The 20,699-nt window shown below is 49.2% G+C and overlaps 2 protein-coding genes across 3 annotated transcripts in view; one reads left to right on the top strand and one right to left on the bottom strand.

Moving 5' to 3' along the window:
- LOC146295446 (ubiquitin-conjugating enzyme E2 E2-like) overlaps positions 1-16,046 on the bottom strand; it is a 29,313-nt gene extending 13,267 nt beyond the window's left edge. The window contains exons 1-3 of one of the 2 annotated variants that reach the window (XM_084696335.1): positions 15,865-16,046; positions 14,343-14,537; positions 12,217-12,267 (exon numbers count right to left, since the gene is read on the bottom strand). In XM_084696335.1, coding sequence (XP_084552461.1) covers positions 12,217-12,267; positions 14,343-14,530 — 239 coding nt within the window. In that variant the 5' untranslated portion in view covers positions 14,531-14,537; positions 15,865-16,046. Of the gene's footprint in view, positions 1-12,216; positions 12,268-14,342; positions 14,541-15,864 lie in introns of both variants that reach the window. The other variant, XM_084696334.1, reaches the window with a different exon arrangement.
- A 428-nt stretch (positions 16,047-16,474) lies between these two features.
- On the top strand, positions 16,475-20,699 carry sf3a3 (splicing factor 3a, subunit 3). Its single transcript, XM_084696331.1, has 17 exons — positions 16,475-16,696; positions 16,892-16,939; positions 17,043-17,095; positions 17,176-17,281; positions 17,602-17,674; positions 17,769-17,860; positions 17,960-18,042; positions 18,319-18,457; positions 18,571-18,639; positions 18,804-18,871; positions 18,980-19,087; positions 19,183-19,252; positions 19,396-19,560; positions 19,681-19,791; positions 19,946-20,036; positions 20,175-20,230; positions 20,408-20,699. Exons 1-17 carry the CDS (start codon positions 16,601-16,603, stop codon positions 20,483-20,485), a joined length of 1,506 nt encoding a protein of 501 aa, XP_084552457.1. The 5' UTR covers positions 16,475-16,600; the 3' UTR covers positions 20,486-20,699.

The raw sequence follows: 20,699 nt of genomic DNA, 5'->3' as shown, positions 1-20,699 counted from the left end.
GGTAACTGAACAAGTAACTGGCATTTACACCTTCAGCTCACTTAAAAGTCGGAGTTAAAGCCCTCTCATCCATCGTCTAGGGATGAGGCAGCAGCCAAAACACTTTGCAGCAGAGAGAGCGAGAGACAGAGAGAGAGAGACAAAGAGAGAGACAGAGAAATAACAGCGGACAGTTCGATACGATGAACATTCTCCCTTAACATTCAGAAAACCCTGTGTGAGTTGCACACTTTGAGAGGCTTTTCTAACCTAAAACTACATAAATTATTGGGAGAAAAAGAATTTAGGAGATTAGGAGTCTGGCAAGAAGGACATTTTATGCAATCTGTTGTACTGGTGGAAATGGATGAGAGTGACCTGCTCATACAGTAAGATTAGACCGCTAACTTCTACTGTTACAGCCAAAAGTAGAATGTAAAAAGAAGCCCGAGCTATTTAGAGACCTATATACATGTGTGTTAATCCTTGTAAAACCAAAGGGGGCCAAGTCTGTCAGTCTGTCTAAGTGCAACACCCCAAATGATTGAATGACCCTGCACCCTACACAGAGACGTAATGGGGGAGATAGCAGCTACAGCAGAGGGGATCTTATCTAAACACACACACACACCACGGTGGACGACGCAAGGTCGGCCAGACGTGCCGACTCAGCGAGCAGCGGGCCATTTGTGTTCCTGAGGCGCTCGTTAGCCCCGCCCTCAACGCCCCTGGTGATGAGCAGGCTCCGGCTGGTTGGCTGTCCTCTGCTAGAGAAGCACGAGCTTCCGTGGTTGCCCTCGTGGAGAAAGACGGGATGCTTGGAGGGTGGCTTTTTGGAGGAAAGCATCCTTGACCTCCGAAGCGAACCAAATGAAAACCATCGCTCAGCGCCATGCCTGTAGTGATCATGGCGGCATTGATTAGGCTGCACTGTGTGCATTGATTTCATGCCACACCGTTGTTGAGATGCGCCCTGAATGGCAGTTGCTTGCAGAGAAGCGCACAGTCCCTGTCTGAGGCAGGGGCTGAGGCCAGGGTTGAGGCTGAAGCTAGAGGCAGGACTGAGGCTGTCCCTCCTCCCTTCCTTGGTCAGCTCATTCAAACATCTCTTTCTCGGGAACAGACTCCTCCGTGCGTTTCTGCCCTTCTCTGATAATGGCCGATGACCAGATTTCTCCCATCGTACATCACAGAGATTTCCCAAGGCGACGGGGAATGCGCGGCCTCCCCTCCTGTCCCCAGCCCTAGACCAGCTGTTGGGGAGTGACACCTGAAATGAAATCAAAGCCCTGGCAGGAAGCTGATATCCTGCCTTTGTGGGGGTGGCGTGAGGGTGTGTGTGGGTGTGTGTGTGTGTGGGGGGGGGGGGGGCAGTGAGACCAGAGGCAGCATGGTCTCAGTGTGTCTGCGCAGGACTCCATGCCAGAACGGTAATGGAATCCCATCGTGGGCCCAGTGTGTTTGCGTTGGAGCCATTTGTCGCGGTGCCAATGTTTCGCTGTTTACACACGCACCAGCCATAGATATGGGGCGAAGGCCCTGTGGCTGCCTGCATGGACAGAGGCATGGAGGGGATGGACGGCATCTACCAACAGGGGCAGGGGAAAGCAGGAGGAGGGACTCTGACCAAGGCACAGATGATTCTCCCGCACCAGTGATGAACATCCATACATTAACTGCTCTTAAAAAAGCCCTAATGTTTTTTTTCTTCCCACCCTTCTGAAACCAGGAGATAAAAGGAGATGCCCCCATTAAGAGCCAAGGTTTAAAGGCCACAGCAGCACCACAAAAGGGCACGTTAATTATTCAACAGACGATATGAATCTTTTCATAGGCCAGATAGGTAGTCAAATCAAATCAAATCAAATTTATTTGTATAGCCCTTTTTACACGCAAGCATGTCACAGAGGGCTAGATAGGTAGATAGGTAGCTAGATAGGTAGTTAGATGGCTAGATAAATAGGTAGCTAGATAGGTAGTTAGATGGCTAGATAAATAGGTAGCTAGATAGCTAGCTGGATAGCTAGATAGATAGGTAGCTAGATAGGTAGCTAGATAGATAGGTAGATGGCTAGATAAATAGGTAGCTAGATAGCTAGCGCAGACAGCCACGTCAGCTGTACGAGCCAGGCAGGCATGGAGACAATTAAACAGAGATTTACCGTGCGTGGAAGATGATCCCTAGGGGTATCCATTCCCTGGCAGTCTCCTCTGCGGTCTTGGAACATGGCACACACTTTGATTAATAGAAGCCCTGGACCTTGCCAGTGCACTGACTGGTATCAAATTAGAAAGATGACGCGAAGAGAATGACTCCCATCGGCTCAATACAGCCACTACAACTGATATAGAAGTGACCTACACACAAACCAAGGCAACTATATCGTACACCCTCCTCTCTCTGAAGCGCCAGCAATTAGTTAAGTCTTATCAAGGGTAACCATGAGCATTGAGGGCATCAACAGAACTGGTGCAGGAAAAAGTCACTTTTTATGAGCTCGATGATAACATCAGACCGATATCTTTGATGGCGTGCATCTAACATCTCTACCGAAATGCTCCCCCATTCTCCCGTGTGTAGAACCGGCGAGCATAAACGATTGTTTGGAACACAATCCCCGAGTAATGAAATATGCATCGTTCCAATGGCTTCCCAGCCCTTGTCTGCTGACTGGAAGACATTAAAGGATGATTTTAAGAAAGCCGTGACTGGATTGCGTTTTATTGTTTGTGTGGGTGGATGCATCTTGGCTCTCAGGGCACTATTGATTTAACTCCACGGCAGTTTGAAGGGGCACGATCCAAGCATGAACGTTAACTGAAACAAATAGAAACCGAGCTGGGCAAAGACGTCTTGGTCTCTCCCTGCCATAAAGAATGCTCGATATCGATCAAAAACCTAATGCACGGGTGCCGTCATAACACCATAGAAAGGGGGAAGCCGTCTCTTTGGAAAGTGATGGATCGGGATCAAAACACAGTGACAGTGATAGAGTGCGAGGAGGCAACGTTATAGTCTCGACGCAGCAAGGCCTCAACCTAGTTAGCCTGACACCACAACACAAATGTCAACCTATGAAGGGACAATGATAAAACAGTTAGTCCACCATCCTCCTGTCCCTGCTGTCGGATCTAGAACGTGTTTTCAGGAAATATCAAGGTATGCAGGCAGGAGCAGAGCTGGCATTTCTAGGCTGCGCCCTTATCTCACCCCTCACAACTGGTTAGTTCAGTAAAGCTGTAACAACACAGACAGATAGTGAGACGCCCTGGACTGTTTTTTTTTTTTTTTTTTTTCGCCAGCTGTTTGTTTAACCGCCCTGATGACAGGGGAGATTGGCTGTTAAACGGCCAACAAGGGGAGCTGACACAACAGACTTCATCTACTCTGCCTCCTCACGAAGCTATTGGAAACAAATGTCTAGATAGTGTACAACACATTAGAACGTATATATAAATAAATGTCTAAAAATACTTAGATCATAATACTAAAAGATTATATTTTATACAGGCAGACATATTTTATCTATATTATTTCAGGGAACTATCCCCAAGCGGCAATTTGTAGCACAGCCAGTAGCAAATACAGCCATCATAAACAATCAACGCACACCGATCAACACACACCGATCAACACACACCGATCAACACACACCGATCAACACACACCAATCAACACACACCGATCAACACACACCAATCAACACACACCGATCAACACGTTACAAGTTACACAAAAAAACATTTCATTGAATAATGTCACTCAAAAGGCAAGTAGCAGCAGGGACAAATTAGTTTTTAAATATGTTGGTCCTGCACCTTGGCAGATTATATCTGCAACCAGATGGAAGCATCCGGAACTCACTGAACAAGGGTCAGCAAGGAGCACCCTGAAATCACTGCACAAGGATCAGCAAGGATTGATTAGGCTTTCTTTGTGGCACTGACTCTGTGCTGTTGGGAGGTGTCATTTAGATTTGTGTCTGCTATTTACTGCACATTCTAACAATTCCTTCTATCCTGTTCCTGTTTTTCAAGGTACGTCATTCAAACTAGCAAATAAGATAGTTTCTATAACATATACACACAAGATTTAACAGGTACATATTGGTTTCCACTGATGTTAGCTGTACTAACGATCCTAAAGCTAAGTATGACATCTAAGCTACATTAAGCTCTGCCTTTACAATTAATTTAATAAAACCCAGCTGTGTTGCTGTTGAACAGGCTGCTTAGAGGGGGATAAGAGCCCTCTTAAGCTGCGCAGTGCACAGGATAAACACATTTGTGAAACAAATAAATAATGTATCCCAACAGGTTCGGGAGAATACACAACCTTATAGAAGTGAGGGGATGTTGTAAGATTGTTCACCAGTATTTGACTCTGGGCTGTGCGGAGGAAGCAAAGGTGTGTGTTTCTGTATGTCAGACGAAGCTGTGGTTTTCTGCACGCAAGAAAGAGGAAGTGGTATTTTTGTGTGCAATCTTTTTTGTCGTTGTTGCATGTGATCGTGTGCGCATGAATCTGACCAGTATGCGTGTTGTGTCTGGTGTGCCGCGGCGGAAGGATTTTGCAGAGCCATTTCCAGAGGAGGGAGGCACAGCTGATGAGAGACACTAATCATTAATCTAACACAAAGACATGATGTGCATGTCGGATAATAACACTGATGACCTCGTTTACTCTGCGGGTAGAGGAGGCCTGGCTCACTCAGCTGCGGCTAACTGCAGAGGAGAGAGGACACAGAGATGGAGGGGGGAGGGAGGGGGGGGAGAGAGAGAGAGGACACAGAGATGGAGGATGGGAGGGAGAGAGAGAGAGAGGACACAGAGATGGAGGGGGGGGGGAGAGAGGACACAGAGATGGAGGATGGGAGGGGGGGGAGAGAGAGAGGACACAGAGATGGAGGATGGGAGGGAGGGGGGGGGGAGAGAGGACACAGAGATGGAGGATGGGAGGGAGGGGGGGGGAGAGAGAGAGAGGACACAGAGATGGAGGATGGGAGGGGGGGGGAGAGAGAGAGGACACAGAGATGGAGGATGGGAGGGAGGGGGGGGGGAGAGAGAGAGAGGACACAGAGATGGAGGATGGGAGGGAGGGGGGGAGAGAGAGAGAGAGGACACAGAGATGGAGGATGGGAGGGAGGGGGGGGGAGAGAGAGAGGACACAGAGATGGAGGATGGGAGGGAGGGGGGGGGGAGAGAGAGAGAGGACACAGAGATGGAGGATGGGAGGGAGGGGGGGGAGAGAGAGAGGACACAGAGATGGAGGATGGGAGGGAGGGGGGGGGAGAGAGAGAGAGGACACAGAGATGGAGGATGGGAGGGAGGGGGGGGGGAGAGAGAGAGAGAGCGACCGAGCGAGCGGGATGAAAGAGAAATGAAAGGAAAGAGAGGAACAAAGCGAGAGAATGGGAGAAGAGAGTGTAGGATTGTAGCGGGAGGGAAGGGTGAGAGAGAGAGAGAGCTAGAGAGACAAAAGAAAGCCAGCATGCGTGGAAGGAGAGATTTTCACTCAAGATGGATCGAGGGAGGGAGAGAAAGAGAGAGGGAGGGAGGGAGGGATAGACGGTCAAGGACAGGACAGTTGAAGACACAGACACGAACTGGCGAACTGAAGACGAGCGACGAAAGAAAGAGAGCAGCAGAGAAAAGGAGGGAGGCGTGCAGGGTGGAAAAGAAAAAGAGCTTCCTTAGGTGAGAGACTAGAGAAAGACACTAAGACAGCCCCCTCACAGCTGGGAGACACAGAGAGGAGGGAGTCATGCTGTCTGTCATGTCAGCTCCCCCCCGGCGTGTGCTGGTCTCTCCAGCTTCTGTCCAGCTGATGGGCCAATCCCCCACGATGTCACCTTCTCTACCTCATCTCCCCTTCTATCAATCTCTACACTCCATTTCCAGTTAAATGTATCCTCCTGGTCGGATCTGTCAACTCCCCTCCCTTTCGATTCATCCCATTGAATCAACAAGCAGCGGTTCTGACCTCAATGAGCTGCCGTCAGAGCTGATTCCCCCCCCTCCCCATCCCCCCTGCCCCCTTGAGGCCTCCCCAAAACATGCGAGCATCACTGCACAAATCTGCGGAGGAAGACAGATCCTCGTTTCTGCACCTCGGAGTCTTTTGCACTGGAACAAAGTCGACAGAGCAGACCGCTCCGACGGTGATGGACGCTCGCTGAGCATGAACGCTGCGCCCGTCCGGTCTCTGTAAGCCGGGGCGATGATGGCGAGCGGCGAGAGGGATTGCACGATACGCACGCGTCCGGGGAAAGCGATGATATGTGTGTGCGCGCGCGCGTGTTCGACTGTGTTTGTGACGCGTGTGTGAGTCTATGAGGGTGTGTGCACATGCCACAGTCTGTCTATTGCATGTGCGGGTGTGTTTGTGTGTGTGTGCGTCCATGCAGTTGAGGGACGGGCTGGCGCTATGGAGGCAGGCGGGGGCTGCTGGGATGGAACAGCTGGCAGGCCACCGTACGGCTGTGCCTCCCTGCTGGATGTCTCCTCATCAACACCCCCCTCTCCTCCACCTCCACGCTCCGTCTACCAACAACACCCGAGCCACCTGGGCTACGACAGGCTGAGCTAGGGGACCACAGCCTGGGTTGGGCTGACTCAGGCAATATGCTTGCTTGAACCATGGACTGGGCTGGGCTGGGCTAGGCTCGACTGATCTGGGCTAGGCTAGGCCATTATGGCCTCACACTCACTTGAGGACCCGTGGTCGTGGAAGAGCGGAGCACCTGGACTGACACCCACGGCGTCACGGGGACAGTTGTCGGACGTCCTTCCTGCCGGAGGCCATCGGACTTTAGAATGCTTCACAGAGAGCTGGGTCACTGGCAGTGCTGCTGGGGTACCAATCTGGTCACTCACTGACTTCATTTACCGTGTTCATACGCTGCACACTGTTCATACGGACTGACTGGCTAACTGGATAATGTTTGGCTTTCTGTGGAAAATGTGTGTAAAATTTGTGCATCGAGTGTTTTGTTACACCATTTCCCCCTAGGGGATTAATGAAGCTTGTACATTTCTAGCTATTCATTGGGTATGATAGGGAGGTGGAGACTGGAGAGGAGATTGGCTGCACTCAAGCTCCCAACAGAAGACTACCAATGAAGCCATAAAAGATTCTTGGGGACATATTATTGTGTCGGTAGTTGGAGTTTGATGAAGATTATTTCACATAACATTACACACTCCTGGCTAGCAAAACCTAATGGTCTGGAACAGTGACTGCCTGGCATATCAAAACACTCACAGTTCCACATGGCTGACTCCAAATTGCAAATTTAATTCATCTCTCGCTACAGCGGTGGCCGACAAGAGCGCTCAAAATATGGTTTTCTTTTGTAAAAAGAAGAACATGTTTGGTAGCCAATGAGGGCTTTGGTCTGAGTCACTCCAACGCCGCTGAATCGATCACTTTGGATAAGCGTACTGTATTGTCTTAGTTGTAAAAAAACTCTAGCAAAACAAGTTCACAGACCATGAAAAGGAGCTGTCAGACAGCCTATTAGGCAAGTCCATAAAGTATCCCCATTTTCCCTGACTGTCAATCACGCTAGAATGAGATGCAGAAACAGGACCGACGCTTTAATACACACAGGCGCTTAAACAGACCAGAGCGATCATGTTGATACCAAGGAATTTCCTGTTTGTAAAAGGACGGAAAGGCAGTGCTGCTGCTATGACCAGAGATTTCTACAAACATGCTCTTCTTACAAACAGCAGTTATCAGTGAGTGATATGATGCGTGCCAGAGGCCACACCAATAACAGCCGTTGTCTGCCAGTGCTCCCTGTGACAAAACCAAGGCTATCCTCTCTCTGTATGTGAAACACTTAGCAGCGGAAGTCATGCGTTAGTTCTGGCTAAGACTCAAAGGTCAGCCTCTTCGCCCGGAGAAAAAGGTTGGCTCCATAACCTGGAGGACTGAATCACAGACCAACACCAGCAGGCGAGTTCATGGAGGCAGATCTCCCCTCCACTGCTTCATGCACTGGATGTCTAGTCCCAGACATGTAAATGATAGTTCAGTGCGGTTCAGCATTGATGATTGTCATCTTATCATCATCCACAGGCTGATAATCATCCCATCAGAATACTGATCAAATTAGACTTGAGTCTAGGGGAAAAACCACTGTGAGTCAATTACTAAAATGCAAATTGTGGCATGTATAAGTCAATCCTATCAACCCCCTTGATGATAACCATGAGGAATTAGAGTTTGAAGAATGCTGTCACGCACCACTTCTCTCTTCCTCAGCTCTCTGCTGTCTGGAGAGCAGAACAGGCTGACTAGTATTCATCTGGAAGTTATGCCTCTGAAACACACAAACACAGAATCTTCCTGGGATTAGGCTGGGAGTGAGGGGAGATAACGGGACAAGAAGGAAAGAGGGTGCAGACGGAGGTGAGAGAGAGAGAGACAGAGAGAGAGAGAGAGAGAGAGAGAGAGAGACAGGGAGACAGAGATAGGTGTGGAAAGACTAAGGAAGAGTGAGAGGTGTGGAGAGAGACAGAGGGAGAGGTAGGGAGGAAGAGAAAGAGAGATAGAAATGGAGATAGAGAAAGAAATAAAGAAAGAAAGAGAAGGGGGGAGAGAGATAGAAAAGAGAGTCAAAAAGAGTGAGAAAGAGAGAGTGTGGCCAATCCTCCCGCAGGATCCATATTGTTTCCCTCAGCCAACGGGGGGATTCTTATCAAAACGCTGCCAGGACTATCATGAAAGGATATGGTAATTAAGAAAAAAAACACACACTGCGCGAAAAAAGGCCGACTGAGCATCGGGGTAATATAATGTGTCTGGTGTGGGGGCTATTTACATACCCTTCCAGAGTGCTTGTCACATTCAATTAATTATTCCCTGGCACGGTGACAAAGATGATTAAACCAGAGAAGAATATCTCCAACACATTCCACCAAATATCCACTGTGCCGTGCGTCCTTTAAAATGTTGCCAAACCTTTAGAAAAAGCAGACATGCTCATATCCTAAACGATAGGAGCACCCCCCCCCCTTCTCTACTCTGCACATAGACATAAAAACCTTCCTCTGTCTGTTGTGGAGGGAAACCATAGAATATAAGGAGATGGGATGTTTATGAGTTCTGTGATCATGACGTGAGGGGGAGGTGTGTGCGTGTGTGTGTGTGTGGGGGGGGTGGGTTCTCTGTGCCAGGAAGGGCAGAGGGAGAGCTGGTGCTACAGGGGCTGCTGGAGCCTAATGAGTCACATCACAGCGACCGTTCTTAACCCTTACATCTGACGCTCCTCTGAATGTGGCCCGCTTAACTCTGCCAAATCTGGTGAGGGCAGCATGTCTGTGCAGACAGCGTTTTAACTCGCACAGCGAGGGCCAACACACAAAGCAGAGCAATGATTGAGCAGTACAAAGCAATCTTTGATACCTGTACAGCATATTGATCCAATCATGTAGGCCTATCCAATACTATAAAGTATGCATGGCTGACAATATCAAGCTCAATTCACCATCTCTACTATACAGCAGTCCTTGGATTTTGGTTCATTTTCATAACATATGAATAGGTGAGTATAAATCATAGTTATGGTCTCACCACACCGCTATTGTGGGGGCAGTTAAGAGTGAAGAACATTTGCCATGGGGGCATGATGTCAAGTGAGGCAGAGTTTACTCTCTTTCTCCGCCCCCCTCCTCTCTCTGTTACATTCTTACTCTCTCTCCCTGTGTGGGGGGTGTGGGGGGAAGGGGCGCGTGGGGCAGGGGCGCGTGGGGCAGGGGCGCGTGGGGCAGGGGTGCGGGGGGCAGGGGTGTGGGGGGCAGGGGTGTGGGGGGCAGGGGCGCGTGGGGGGCAGGGGTGTGGGGGGAAGGGGCGCGTGGGGCAGTGGTGTGGGGGGTAGGGGAGCGGGGGGCAGGGGAGCGTGGGCCAGGGGTGTGGGGGGCAGGGGTGTGGGGGGCAGGGGCACGTGACGGCAACAACAGCACAAACCTCCTTCTCACTTGTGTTGTTATTACTGGTTATGATGAGGTAGGGGTGGAGGAGGGGGGGCAACAGTGCCTTGCTCACTGAAGGAGGAATATACCTTTTTTACAAGGGGGGTGGGGGGTCTGGTGGTACAATCAGCACAGTTATAGAGTCATTCTCTGTCGAGTGCATGCCGTGTAATTTTGTCGGCTGTGTGATTTTCTTTTTCTTTCTCCTGAGGTGGCACAATTTGCGTGCCGCCGCCGCCGTGTGAAAGCGATGAAACAGGCAGTACGAGCAGGAGAACGATTACAGGGCTGGCGTACTCGCAATCATACAAAGGAGAAGAAAATACTTGTTTTCTCTTGAACGTTCAGTGACCCATTAAGTTTCATGATCTCAATGACCCTAAAATAGCCCGACAAGTTAAGCTTAGCTTAAGGCCCAAACAGCATCTCAACAAATTTGACATGATTAAAGAATGGTTATGGATTGTATGCATAGTCGTTAATATCACCTTTGAAACGGTTGTTAAATAGTCGCACGAAGTGACACAACTCGCTTTCAAAATGAGACGAAAGACAGTGTTTGACAAGGGACTTCACGGGAGTCAGGGAGTCACGGGAGTCAGTTGGCTGAGTGGTGAGGGAGTCGGGCTAGTAATCAGAAGGTTGCCGGATCGATTCCCCACCATGCAGGTGTGTGCGTGTGTGTGTGTGTGGGGGGGGTGGGTTCTCTGTGCCAGGAAGGGCAGAGGGAGAGCTGGTGCTACAGGGGCTGCTGGAGCCTAATGAGTCACATCACAGCGACCGTTCTTAACCCTTACATCTGACGCTCCTCTGAATGTGGCCCGCTTAACTCTGCCAAATCTGGTGAGGGCAGCATGTCTGTGCAGACAGCGTTTTAACTCGCACAGCGAGGGCCAACACACAAAGCAGAGCAATGATTGAGCAGTACAAAGCAATCTTTGATACCTGTACAGCATATTGATCCAATCATGTAGGCCTATCCAATACTATAAAGTATGCATGGCTGACAATATCAAGCTCAATTCACCATCTCTACTATACAGCAGTCCTTGGATTTTGGTTCATTTTCATAACATATGAATAGGTGAGTATAAATCATAGTTATGGTCTCACCACACCGCTATTGTGGGGGCAGTTAAGAGTGAAGAACATTTGCCATGGGGGCATGATGTCAAGTGAGGCAGAGTTTACTCTCTTTCTCCGCCCCCCTCCTCTCTCTGTTACATTCTTACTCTCTCTCCCTCCCCCTCAACTCAAGTATACTCCAGCAGCCGGCACCTATTTCCCAAACAGCCAAACTGCCACCGCTACTGAAGTGAATCCATTCGTCATGAAGGCTCGTTCCAGCATGGACATCCTTCAAATTCAGCCCTTCTCTTCCATACAGATGTCATTTTCAATACAAATGTCTCACCATGAAATCTCTTTTCCACTCCGCTATTTGGGCTTTTGTCAGGGAGTATAATGGCATGCTTCATCCAGATAATCTATAGCTTTGCTTCATGCTAGGAGGTAACAAACATACTGTGACACTTCGAGGGAAATCTTTCAAAACCATGACAAGAGACTGCATTCGCAAATGTTTATTTGCCGTCATTCCACATCTCTCGACCGAAGAAACCTAATTCTATCTTTACAGCCCTGACAAACACCGGTGTCTCTCACCCCTCATTCCTCGACACACATGCGCGCACACACCCACTATCACCTCAAGAGTGAAAGCCTTTGGGTGACCAAAATCTGACTCACCAAAAACACCCACCCACTGAAAACACCCACAGGTCTTGATCGAAGGGTGTGCACTGTAGCTTCGCACTCCTCCAAATTTAAACTGAGAGTTCAAATAAACGCTGTGAGTTGGTGAGAGAGAGAGAGAGAGAGAGAGAGAGAGAGAGAGAGAGAGAGAGAGAGAGAGAGAGAGAGAGAGAGAGAGAGAGAGAGAGCCTTTCACCACCTCGGGAAGCCTGGAGCAAACTAGTGCTCTGTTGCTACAGCAAACCCACTTGTAAACACTGCCAATCAGCTCCATCACAGCTCTTTTACTCATTTATGGCCCTGGTTCCCCCTCCTCCGTCTGGCTCTCAGACAGACTCATTCATCTGGGCCCTGGCTGGAGTCAAACAGCATTGTAGCGTCGCACAATGTTCTACCTGTGTGATTCATCAGCCACAGGCATCTATTGAGACGCCCTCTAATAGACAGCAGCAGCGAGCAACAAGGGCCAGCGGTTAAACACACGCCACGACGGGCGCCTACCTGCAGTTGGGCGGCGGATCCAAGGTTATCTCTGCCAGCTCCTTCTGAATCCTGCAAATGAAATGCGGAACAGCGTTATTAATACACGCGCATGTACACACACACACACACACACCACACAGGCAGTGTTTGTAGGCATCCAGTTATATACATTCTGTTTGTAAAATCAATCTGTAAGTGTACACACTGAATACCTCATTGATTTTCTAATGAGCTCCTGTGCGGTGTGATTGAATAAGGCGATGCAGGCTGTCATGCAAGATCAACACAGAGATGCACGGCTGAATCTGTGCCCTATTTTACTACACATGTAGAAATTGATATTGATGTCAGAAGGCCTTGCCGGATAAGGATATGATATTGTCTACATGGACAAGTTAATTCTGTTCCTGGCAGTAACTCTCTCTGTCTCTCTCTCTCTCGCTCCCTGTTGGTAGCGTATACACAGAGAACATAAACAAAGGATTAGTGAGCAGAGAGGGCAGGGGTCAAATTTCACAGTCGGCCAGTGCTCATTACATAACTATGCCAATGATTGCCTTCAAGGAATCCGACAGCTAGGTGCTATATTTTACAATCAGTTACCCAACCAGCGGGAGGGAGGGAGGGAGGGAGGGAGGGGGGGTTGCCTTGCAGCTTCAGCCTACAGCCAAACTGTTATTTAAAAGAAAGAAAACCACTAAGACCACTCCCACTCTCATCCTAACCTTGCACATTTACAGAGCTGCCATGGAAGAAAAATAAATAGGCTTCCCTCATTGGCCGTAAATGTATGCTGGCTCAGCTATGTGACTGCGCAGTGGTGAAAGGAAAGCACGGGCACGGGAGAGACGCAGACGAGCACCCCCCTGCACCCCACCCCACCCCACAGGAGTGTGGGGGGAAGGGGCGCGTGGGGCAGGGGCGCGTGGGGCAGTGGTGTGGGGGGCAGGGGTGTGGGGGGCAGGGGTGTGGGGGGAAGGGGCGCGTGGGGCAGGGGCGCGTGGGGCAGGGGCGCGTGGGGCAGTGGTGTGGGGGGCAGGGGTGTGGGGGGCAGGGGTGTGGGGGGAAGGGGCGCGTGGGGCAGGGGCGCGTGGGGCAGGGGCGCGTGGGGCAGGGGTGCGGGGGGCAGGGGTGTGGGGGGCAGGGGTGTGGGGGGCAGGGGCGCGTGGGGGGCAGGGGTGTGGGGGGAAGGGGCGCGTGGGGCAGTGGTGTGGGGGGTAGGGGAGCGGGGGGCAGGGGAGCGTGGGCCAGGGGTGTGGGGGGCAGGGGTGTGGGGGGCAGGGGCACGTGACGGCAACAACAGCACAAACCTCCTTCTCACTTGTGTTGTTATTACTGGTTATGATGAGGTAGGGGTGGAGGAGGGGGGCAACAGTGCCTTGCTCACTGAAGGAGGAATATACCTTTTTTTTTTTACAAGGGGGGTGGGGGGTCTGGTGGTACAATCAGCACAGTTATAGAGTCATTCTCTGTCGAGTGCATGCCGTGTAATTTTGTCGGCTGTGTGATTTTCTTTTTTTTTCTCCTGAGGTGGCACAATTTGCGTGCCGCCGCCGCCGTGTGAAAGCGATGAAACAGGCAGTACGAGCAGGAGAACGATTACAGGGCTGGCGTACTCGCAATCATACAAAGGAGAAGAAAATACTTGTTTTCTCTTGAACGTTCAGTGACCCATTAAGTTTCATGATCTCAATGACCCTAAAATAGCCCGACAAGTTAAGCTTAGCTTAAGGCCCAAACAGCATCTCAACAAATTTGACATGATTAAAGAATGGTTATGGATTGTATGCATAGTCGTTAATATCACCTTTGAAACGGTTGTTAAATAGTCGCACGAAGTGACACAACTCGCTTTCAAAATGAGACGAAAGACAGTGTTTGACAAGGGACTTCACGGGAGTCAGGGAGTCACGGGAGTCAGTTGGCTGAGTGGTGAGGGAGTCGGGCTAGTAATCAGAAGGTTGCCGGATCGATTCCCCACCATGCAAAAATGACGTTGTGTCCTTGGGCAAGGCACTTCACCCTACTTGCCTGGGGGGGGGGGGATGTCCCTGTACTTACTGTAAATCGCTCTGGTTGAGAGTGTCTGCTAAAAGACTAAATGTAAATGACTACAGTCTATGACAAACAGTAGGCAGGTGTACCTTTTGGCACTGGTGGAGAGCTTGGCAGCAGTCTTGCTGGATATCTTGGCCTCCTTCTTCTTGGGCTGGGTCTGGTCCCTCTCCAGGGCCTGCTGCTCAGCTGGGGGGGCTTCTCTCTGCTCAGCGTCCGAGCTGCCCCCGCTGGTGTTGGGACTGTCGTCTGGCCTCGGCGGCACCTCGCTGGACATCCTGGCTCTGCTGCAACACACACACACACACACAGGCCACACACACACACAGGGGCACACACACACAGGCCATACACACACACAGGGGCACACACACAGGGGCACACACACAGGGGCACACACACAGGTGTGGTTACATGCGCACCAACACAGGAAGACAAAAAGCACACAAACGTAAATGAGCGCACACACGGTCGCCAGAGGAAGGTTTGCAACTTACAATCAGGTTCTTTGAAATGGGCAGCCTAACTATTACCTCCAGATGTCTGTGCTATTCTGTTGGAAGGACAGGAAAACACTAGACAGAGCCAACTATAATGAATCTGGCTACCCTCAAAGACTCTGAAAAGGTCATCTTACTAAACAAGGTGCAGTATCCCCATGGGCACCTCTACACAAAGCTACATAATCAAAGCCCAGTCTGAAAGGTGACGTTGGGGAAATTAAATTACCCCATCAATGATCCGCAAGGTGAACTGCTAAATTGTATTCGGGGTTGTTAAAAGAAAACGATGTCCAACCACCAACGGGTGACGATTTACAGTGGTCAACACGATTTGGGCGGAAATGGGAAGGCGCATTCCTTAGTCTTTAACAGCAAAAAAAGCAGTTTTACACGAGTTTGCAAAAATACATATCTATGAAAGATATCTGCGATAGTGAGTTAGCCTAAATAATTGGCATGCTTTTTGTTTTCCAACATCATTCGGGTATACTAATTGCTTATTGTTTGATCACAGTTTTGGTTAACTAGTTAAATATCGGGGAGACGTGATCAAAATGTTGTAGCAACATCCACTACTAGTTAGGCTACTTCGTAACCAAACCCGCCACTCAAGGACAAGATGTTATAAAAACAACTGTCAAAAAGTTAAGGCGGTAAAATCTGCGTTTAACAACAATGTGGGCATGTTGTGTTTCGTTTATTGTGTAAATAATCTCTCGTCACGCGGACCTGTCAAAATGTATAATCCCAGCCTGCGTTTATGGCAGAACAGCCGTACAGTTCCCTTGCACCCATAATTGAAAGAGGCCTAAAATTCAGCACCCCGGAGGTAATCGGAGAACCCTGCTATGGTCTCTGCGAGGAGCGAAACAGATTAGGTTCTAACCAGAGTCCAAATAAATAACACCAAGAGGATAAAGCCCAGAAAATCGTTCGCTCTTTATGGTTTGATCTTACTGAGAGCCTTTGGTGACCACCTCGTCACTGCACAAAGACTGAATGATCTACCCCCACACCCCCTCTATGAGGATAACGTTCTCTCGGGGCATCGACTCTTTAGCCATTACTTTCGATCTACACTTCCAAAATATAAGAAAAGTAAACATACCTTCCGAATATTTGACACGCGGTAGGCGATACAAACAAACGTGCTATCACCTCCCGAAGTGTATTCCGTGAATTCTGGGCCGTTTGTTCTGGTTCCCTGTTCCCTTCGGTTCTCCGCTCTGCAACTGCGAGAGAATGTAGACTGCTAGACCGCCTCTGTGCGCGCTCTACGCGAGTGCGCGCGAGTGGTGCCGTATAGATGAAGCATGTCTCATAAAAATAGTTTGTTGCGTTGTTCTTTCTTCTCAGACTCTATGAACGAGTTTAAATAAAACGTTAAGGATCTAGAATGCACATGAATCTTGTTTAATCATGGAAGAGCCTACTTCAGAACATCAGACAGCTTTTCTCAACCAGTTAATCAAACACCAGCTTTAATGAAATAATACAGTAAAGAACTGTATTTCCCACATTTTAGCGTGAATGTCGAATAATTGCTAAACGTATGTATGGCAAAGGGGTCTGTCATTAGGTTACGTCTCGTCGCATCAGAAAACCGATCTGAAACTATTTGCTGCGTCTCATTTTAACGCAGAACTAAGTTCACACGGAACATTATGTTTTGTACATGTTTCCCTGGGAAAAAGAAGCGGGCCCAAAGGAGTGCGCGAACCTACTTCCTCTACAACGTAGCTAACATGCGCCATTGAAAACAAACTGTGCCGCAGTTATTTGTTCTCTGTTATCTTCTGCTTCAAGTTCGAATTATTTCGGAATTTGGCTATTAGATTACAACAATGGAAACTATTCTAGAACAACAACGGCGCTACCATGAAGAGAAAGAGAGACTTATGGACGCCAAAACAAAAGAAATGTTGCATAAGAAAACTACGGTATTGTAGCACCAGAAGCTAGCTAGTTAGCTCGCACTAATAAGATACATTACTAGTTGCTTTAACCAGATAGCTAGTGCTACCTGCGTTCCCAAAAGTAGTTTAGCTAAACATATCATAATAATATAATAATGTAGCATTTACGTGTTCAACTACAACAGTAGTTGCATTCACCTGTTTATTGTCCCCATACAGTTACGCGATCAGATTAACTCAGATCATCGAACCAGAGCGATGTTAGATGTAAGTAACGTTTGCTAACGTTTTTTCTCTACTGTACTTTAAGGAAACATGTAATTGACAATCAAATGCAGTGTTTGAAGTTACTTGTTTGTCACCCGTGCAGAGATACATGGAAGTGAGCCAAAATCTCCGAGACTCGTATGACGACAAAGATGGGTAAGTCATTCGGTTGTAGCGAGTTTTGCCACTCATGCATGGTTTAACTACAGAAGTCTGAAAGTCACATCTCATTACAGAATGAGAAAGGATGAACTAAACGCCATTTCTGGACCGAACGAATTCGCCGAATTCTACAACAGACTCAAACAGATCAAGGAATTCCACAGGAAACATCCCAATGAGGTATCTCATTTACATTTAGTCATTTAGCAGACACTCGTATTCAGAACAACTTACAGTAAGTACAGGGACATTCCCCCCAGGCAAGTAGGGAGAAGTGCCTTGCCCAAGGACACAACTTAATTTGGCGCGGCCTGGAATCGAACTGGCGACCTTCAGATTACTAGCCCGATTCCCTAACCGCTCAGCCACCTGACTCAGCATTTATGTCATGCTCGTCATTAATGCATGAGCATTTATGTCATGCTCGTCATTGTTAAGCTTAGTCTGTCAATTTATATATTTTGTAGGCTTTGCTGAGAAAGTTGTTGTTGTTGTTACAGATCTGTGTACCCATGTCGGTGGAGTTTGATGAGCTGGTGAAAGCCAGAGACAACCCCACAGAAGAGGCTCAGAGTAATTAAACATCCTGCAACACAGTAACACATGCTAGCACGATGAGTGGCACAAGTGGACAAATGGCATAAGGATCTCTTCTCTATATTTGCAGACATGGTGGAGTTCACAGATGAGGAAGGCTACGGCCGTTACTTAGATCTCCATGACTGCTACCTAAAGTTCACCAACCTAAAGGGTTCCGATGTAAGAAGCAGCTCAAAGTCTTCTTTCTTTGCCTCTCCATCTTGGCTATGGTGATAGACCCTCCATCTTTCTCACCTCTCTTCTCTCTCTCAATTGCAGAAACTGGAGTACATCAGTTACCTGTCCTCGTTTGATCAACTGTTCGATATCTCCAAGGACAGGAAGAATGCAGAGTACAAGAAGTAAGTGCCAAAGTTACATTTAGTCATTTAGCAGACGCTCTTATCCAGAGCGACTTACAGTAAGCACAGGGACATTCCCCCCGAGGCAAGTAGGGTGAAGTGGACAAAAGGACACAACTTCATTTTGCACGGCAGGGAATCGATCCGGCAGCCTTCTGATTACTAGCCCGACTCCCTCACCGCTCTGACTCCATTGCTGCATCCACTGCCCATGTGTGACGGCGTTGGCCTGCAGAGCGCGGTGTCAGTCTGACGGTGTGCGTGTCAAACCTCCAGGTACCTGGAGATGCTGCTGGAGTACCTGCAGGACTACACAGAGCGTGTCAAGCCCCTGCTGGACCAGAACGAGCTCTACGGAAAAGTCCTGGGCGAGTTTGAGAAGAAGTGGGAGAACGGCACCTTCCCAGGCTGGCCGGTGAGTCCTGAGGTCAAGCCATGCTGATCCCGCGGCCTCCGTGGCCGTCGAATCTCCATATATTGAAATCTAACTGGGCCTGTCCCCCCCCCCCCCCCTCCGCTGTGCCGTAGAAAGAGACGAGCAGCGCGTTGACCCACGCCGGAGCCCATCTGGACCTCTCTGCTTTCTCTTCCTGGGAGGTAAGGAACCATGTGGGGCTCACACCACTCCACGGACTCCACGGTCTGTATCATTCACTCTCACTGTCTCTCTCTCTCTCTCTCTCTCTCTCTCTCTCTCTCTCTCTCTGACTCTCTCTCTCTCTCTCTCTCTCTCTCTCTCTCTCTCTCTCTCTGTCTCATAGGAGTTGGCCTCCCTGGGTTTGGACAGGTTGAAGTCTGCTCTCATGGCCCTAGGACTGAAGTGTGGCGGGTACGTATTGTCACTGGACACTGTATGGACCATGACAAATGATGGACAGGGAAAGTTTTGACTTACGGCTAACACCGCAGATGTTTTGGTCACATCTATGACCCGCAGAACTTTGGAGGAGAGAGCTCAGCGGCTGTTCAGCACCAAGGGCAAATCCCTGGAGTCCCTGGATCCCTCCCTGTTTGCCAAGAACCCCAAATCTAAAGGACCCAAAAAGTATGTACTCCTAACCCCACACCCACATAAGATGCTTTGTGTGTCTTTTTCACAACATGCATCACCATGATTATCAAATGTTCCCTTATCTGCAGAGACACCGAGCGCAACAAAGAGATAGCCTTCCTGGAGTCTCAGATTTATGAGTATGTGGAAACCCTCGGGGTGAGTGAATACGGCTGGATGTGCTTCTTTATCTGAATAGTCTCCTGGTTGACTCTTCATGGCATGCGACACGGTCCTCTGCATTGCTGCCAGTACCGCATTGGTTCGGTGTCCGGCTGATGTGTTCTTGCGTGACCCCTCAGGAGCAAAGGCAGCTGACCCACGAGAACGTCCAGAGGAAGCAAGCCAGGACGGGGGAGGAGAGGGAGGAGGAGGAGGAGGAGCAGCTCAGCGAGAGTGAGAGCGAGGACGAGGACAACGAGATCATCTACAACCCCAAGAACCTGCCGCTGGGCTGGGACGGCAAGGTCCGACGCCTCGCTCGGAACTGGCTTTTCAAAACGTTGAATCGACTCAAAACGATCGTCTTAGGCTCATCTCTATTCGCTGACAGTAGATGACTTTGGTGTGTCTGTCCCTCTCCGCAGCCCATACCCTACTGGTTGTACAAACTCCACGGCCTGAACATCAACTACAACTGCGAGATCTGTGGAAACTACACCTACAGAGGGCCCAAGGCCTTCCAGAGGCACTTTGCCGTACGTATTTCCTGTTCAATGTGATACAAATGTCAGTGCGTCCTCCTCCTCTCGTGCTATTCTCTGTTCAGGAAGTCCTTATTCTGGCATCAGGAAGCAGAAAGTGTTGACACGCTTCCCGGATGTGTTGTTCACTCTCTTTGTTTATTTTTAGGAATGGCGTCACGCCCACGGCATGCGGTGCCTGGGCATCCCCAACACGGCTCACTTCGCCAACGTCACCCAGATCGAGGACGCCGTCTCCTGTAAGTACCACGACTCGGGCTCAGCAACACGTTCAGCGAGCTGTCTGTTAAAATACCTACTAATAATTGCGTGGTCAGGGTTCAGGGATCAAATGGTCATTTGCATAACGCTGACAACGTCTTGTGTTTTGACACCAGTGTGGGCCAAGCTGAAGTCCCAGAAGGCATCAGAGAGATGGCAGCCGGACACAGAGGTGAGTGGAGGAGCGCTCACACCGTGACCTTACAACAGCACGTAGCCCCCGCTCGGTCACGACTGCAACGTTGGGAGTAACATGATGAGAGGAGCCAAGCTGTTATCTAGTAGTGGTCTGCTGAGCCTGTTAAACACCTGTGTGTGTGTGTGTGTGTGTGTGTGTGTGTTTTATCAGGAGGAGTACGAAGACTCCAGTGGAAATGTGGTCAACAAGAAGACCTACGAGGATCTGAAGAGACAAGGCCTGCTGTAGAGCAGAGCACGCATGGCAGAGAGATACAAAGCTACTCATCCAACACATCTGGATTTTTTTTTTTAATGGGAATTCTTTGATTTAAATCCTTGTATTTGTAATTGTAAGATGTTGTTTTTTATTGACGCTAAAACCTATTCCATCCCCAACGCCTCTGAAGGGAAACAACCATCGACTGATTAATAAATTGGAGTGCTTTTTTTGTCCAAAAAAA

The sequence above is a fragment of the Hypomesus nipponensis genome, chromosome 4 (genome assembly GCF_054491055.1).
Source record: "Hypomesus nipponensis isolate SF chromosome 4, ASM5449105v1, whole genome shotgun sequence".
NCBI lineage: Eukaryota > Metazoa > Chordata > Actinopteri > Osmeriformes > Osmeridae > Hypomesus > Hypomesus nipponensis.
Note: the sequence above shows the minus strand (reverse complement) of the source record. Positions and strands in the feature narration are given on the sequence as shown.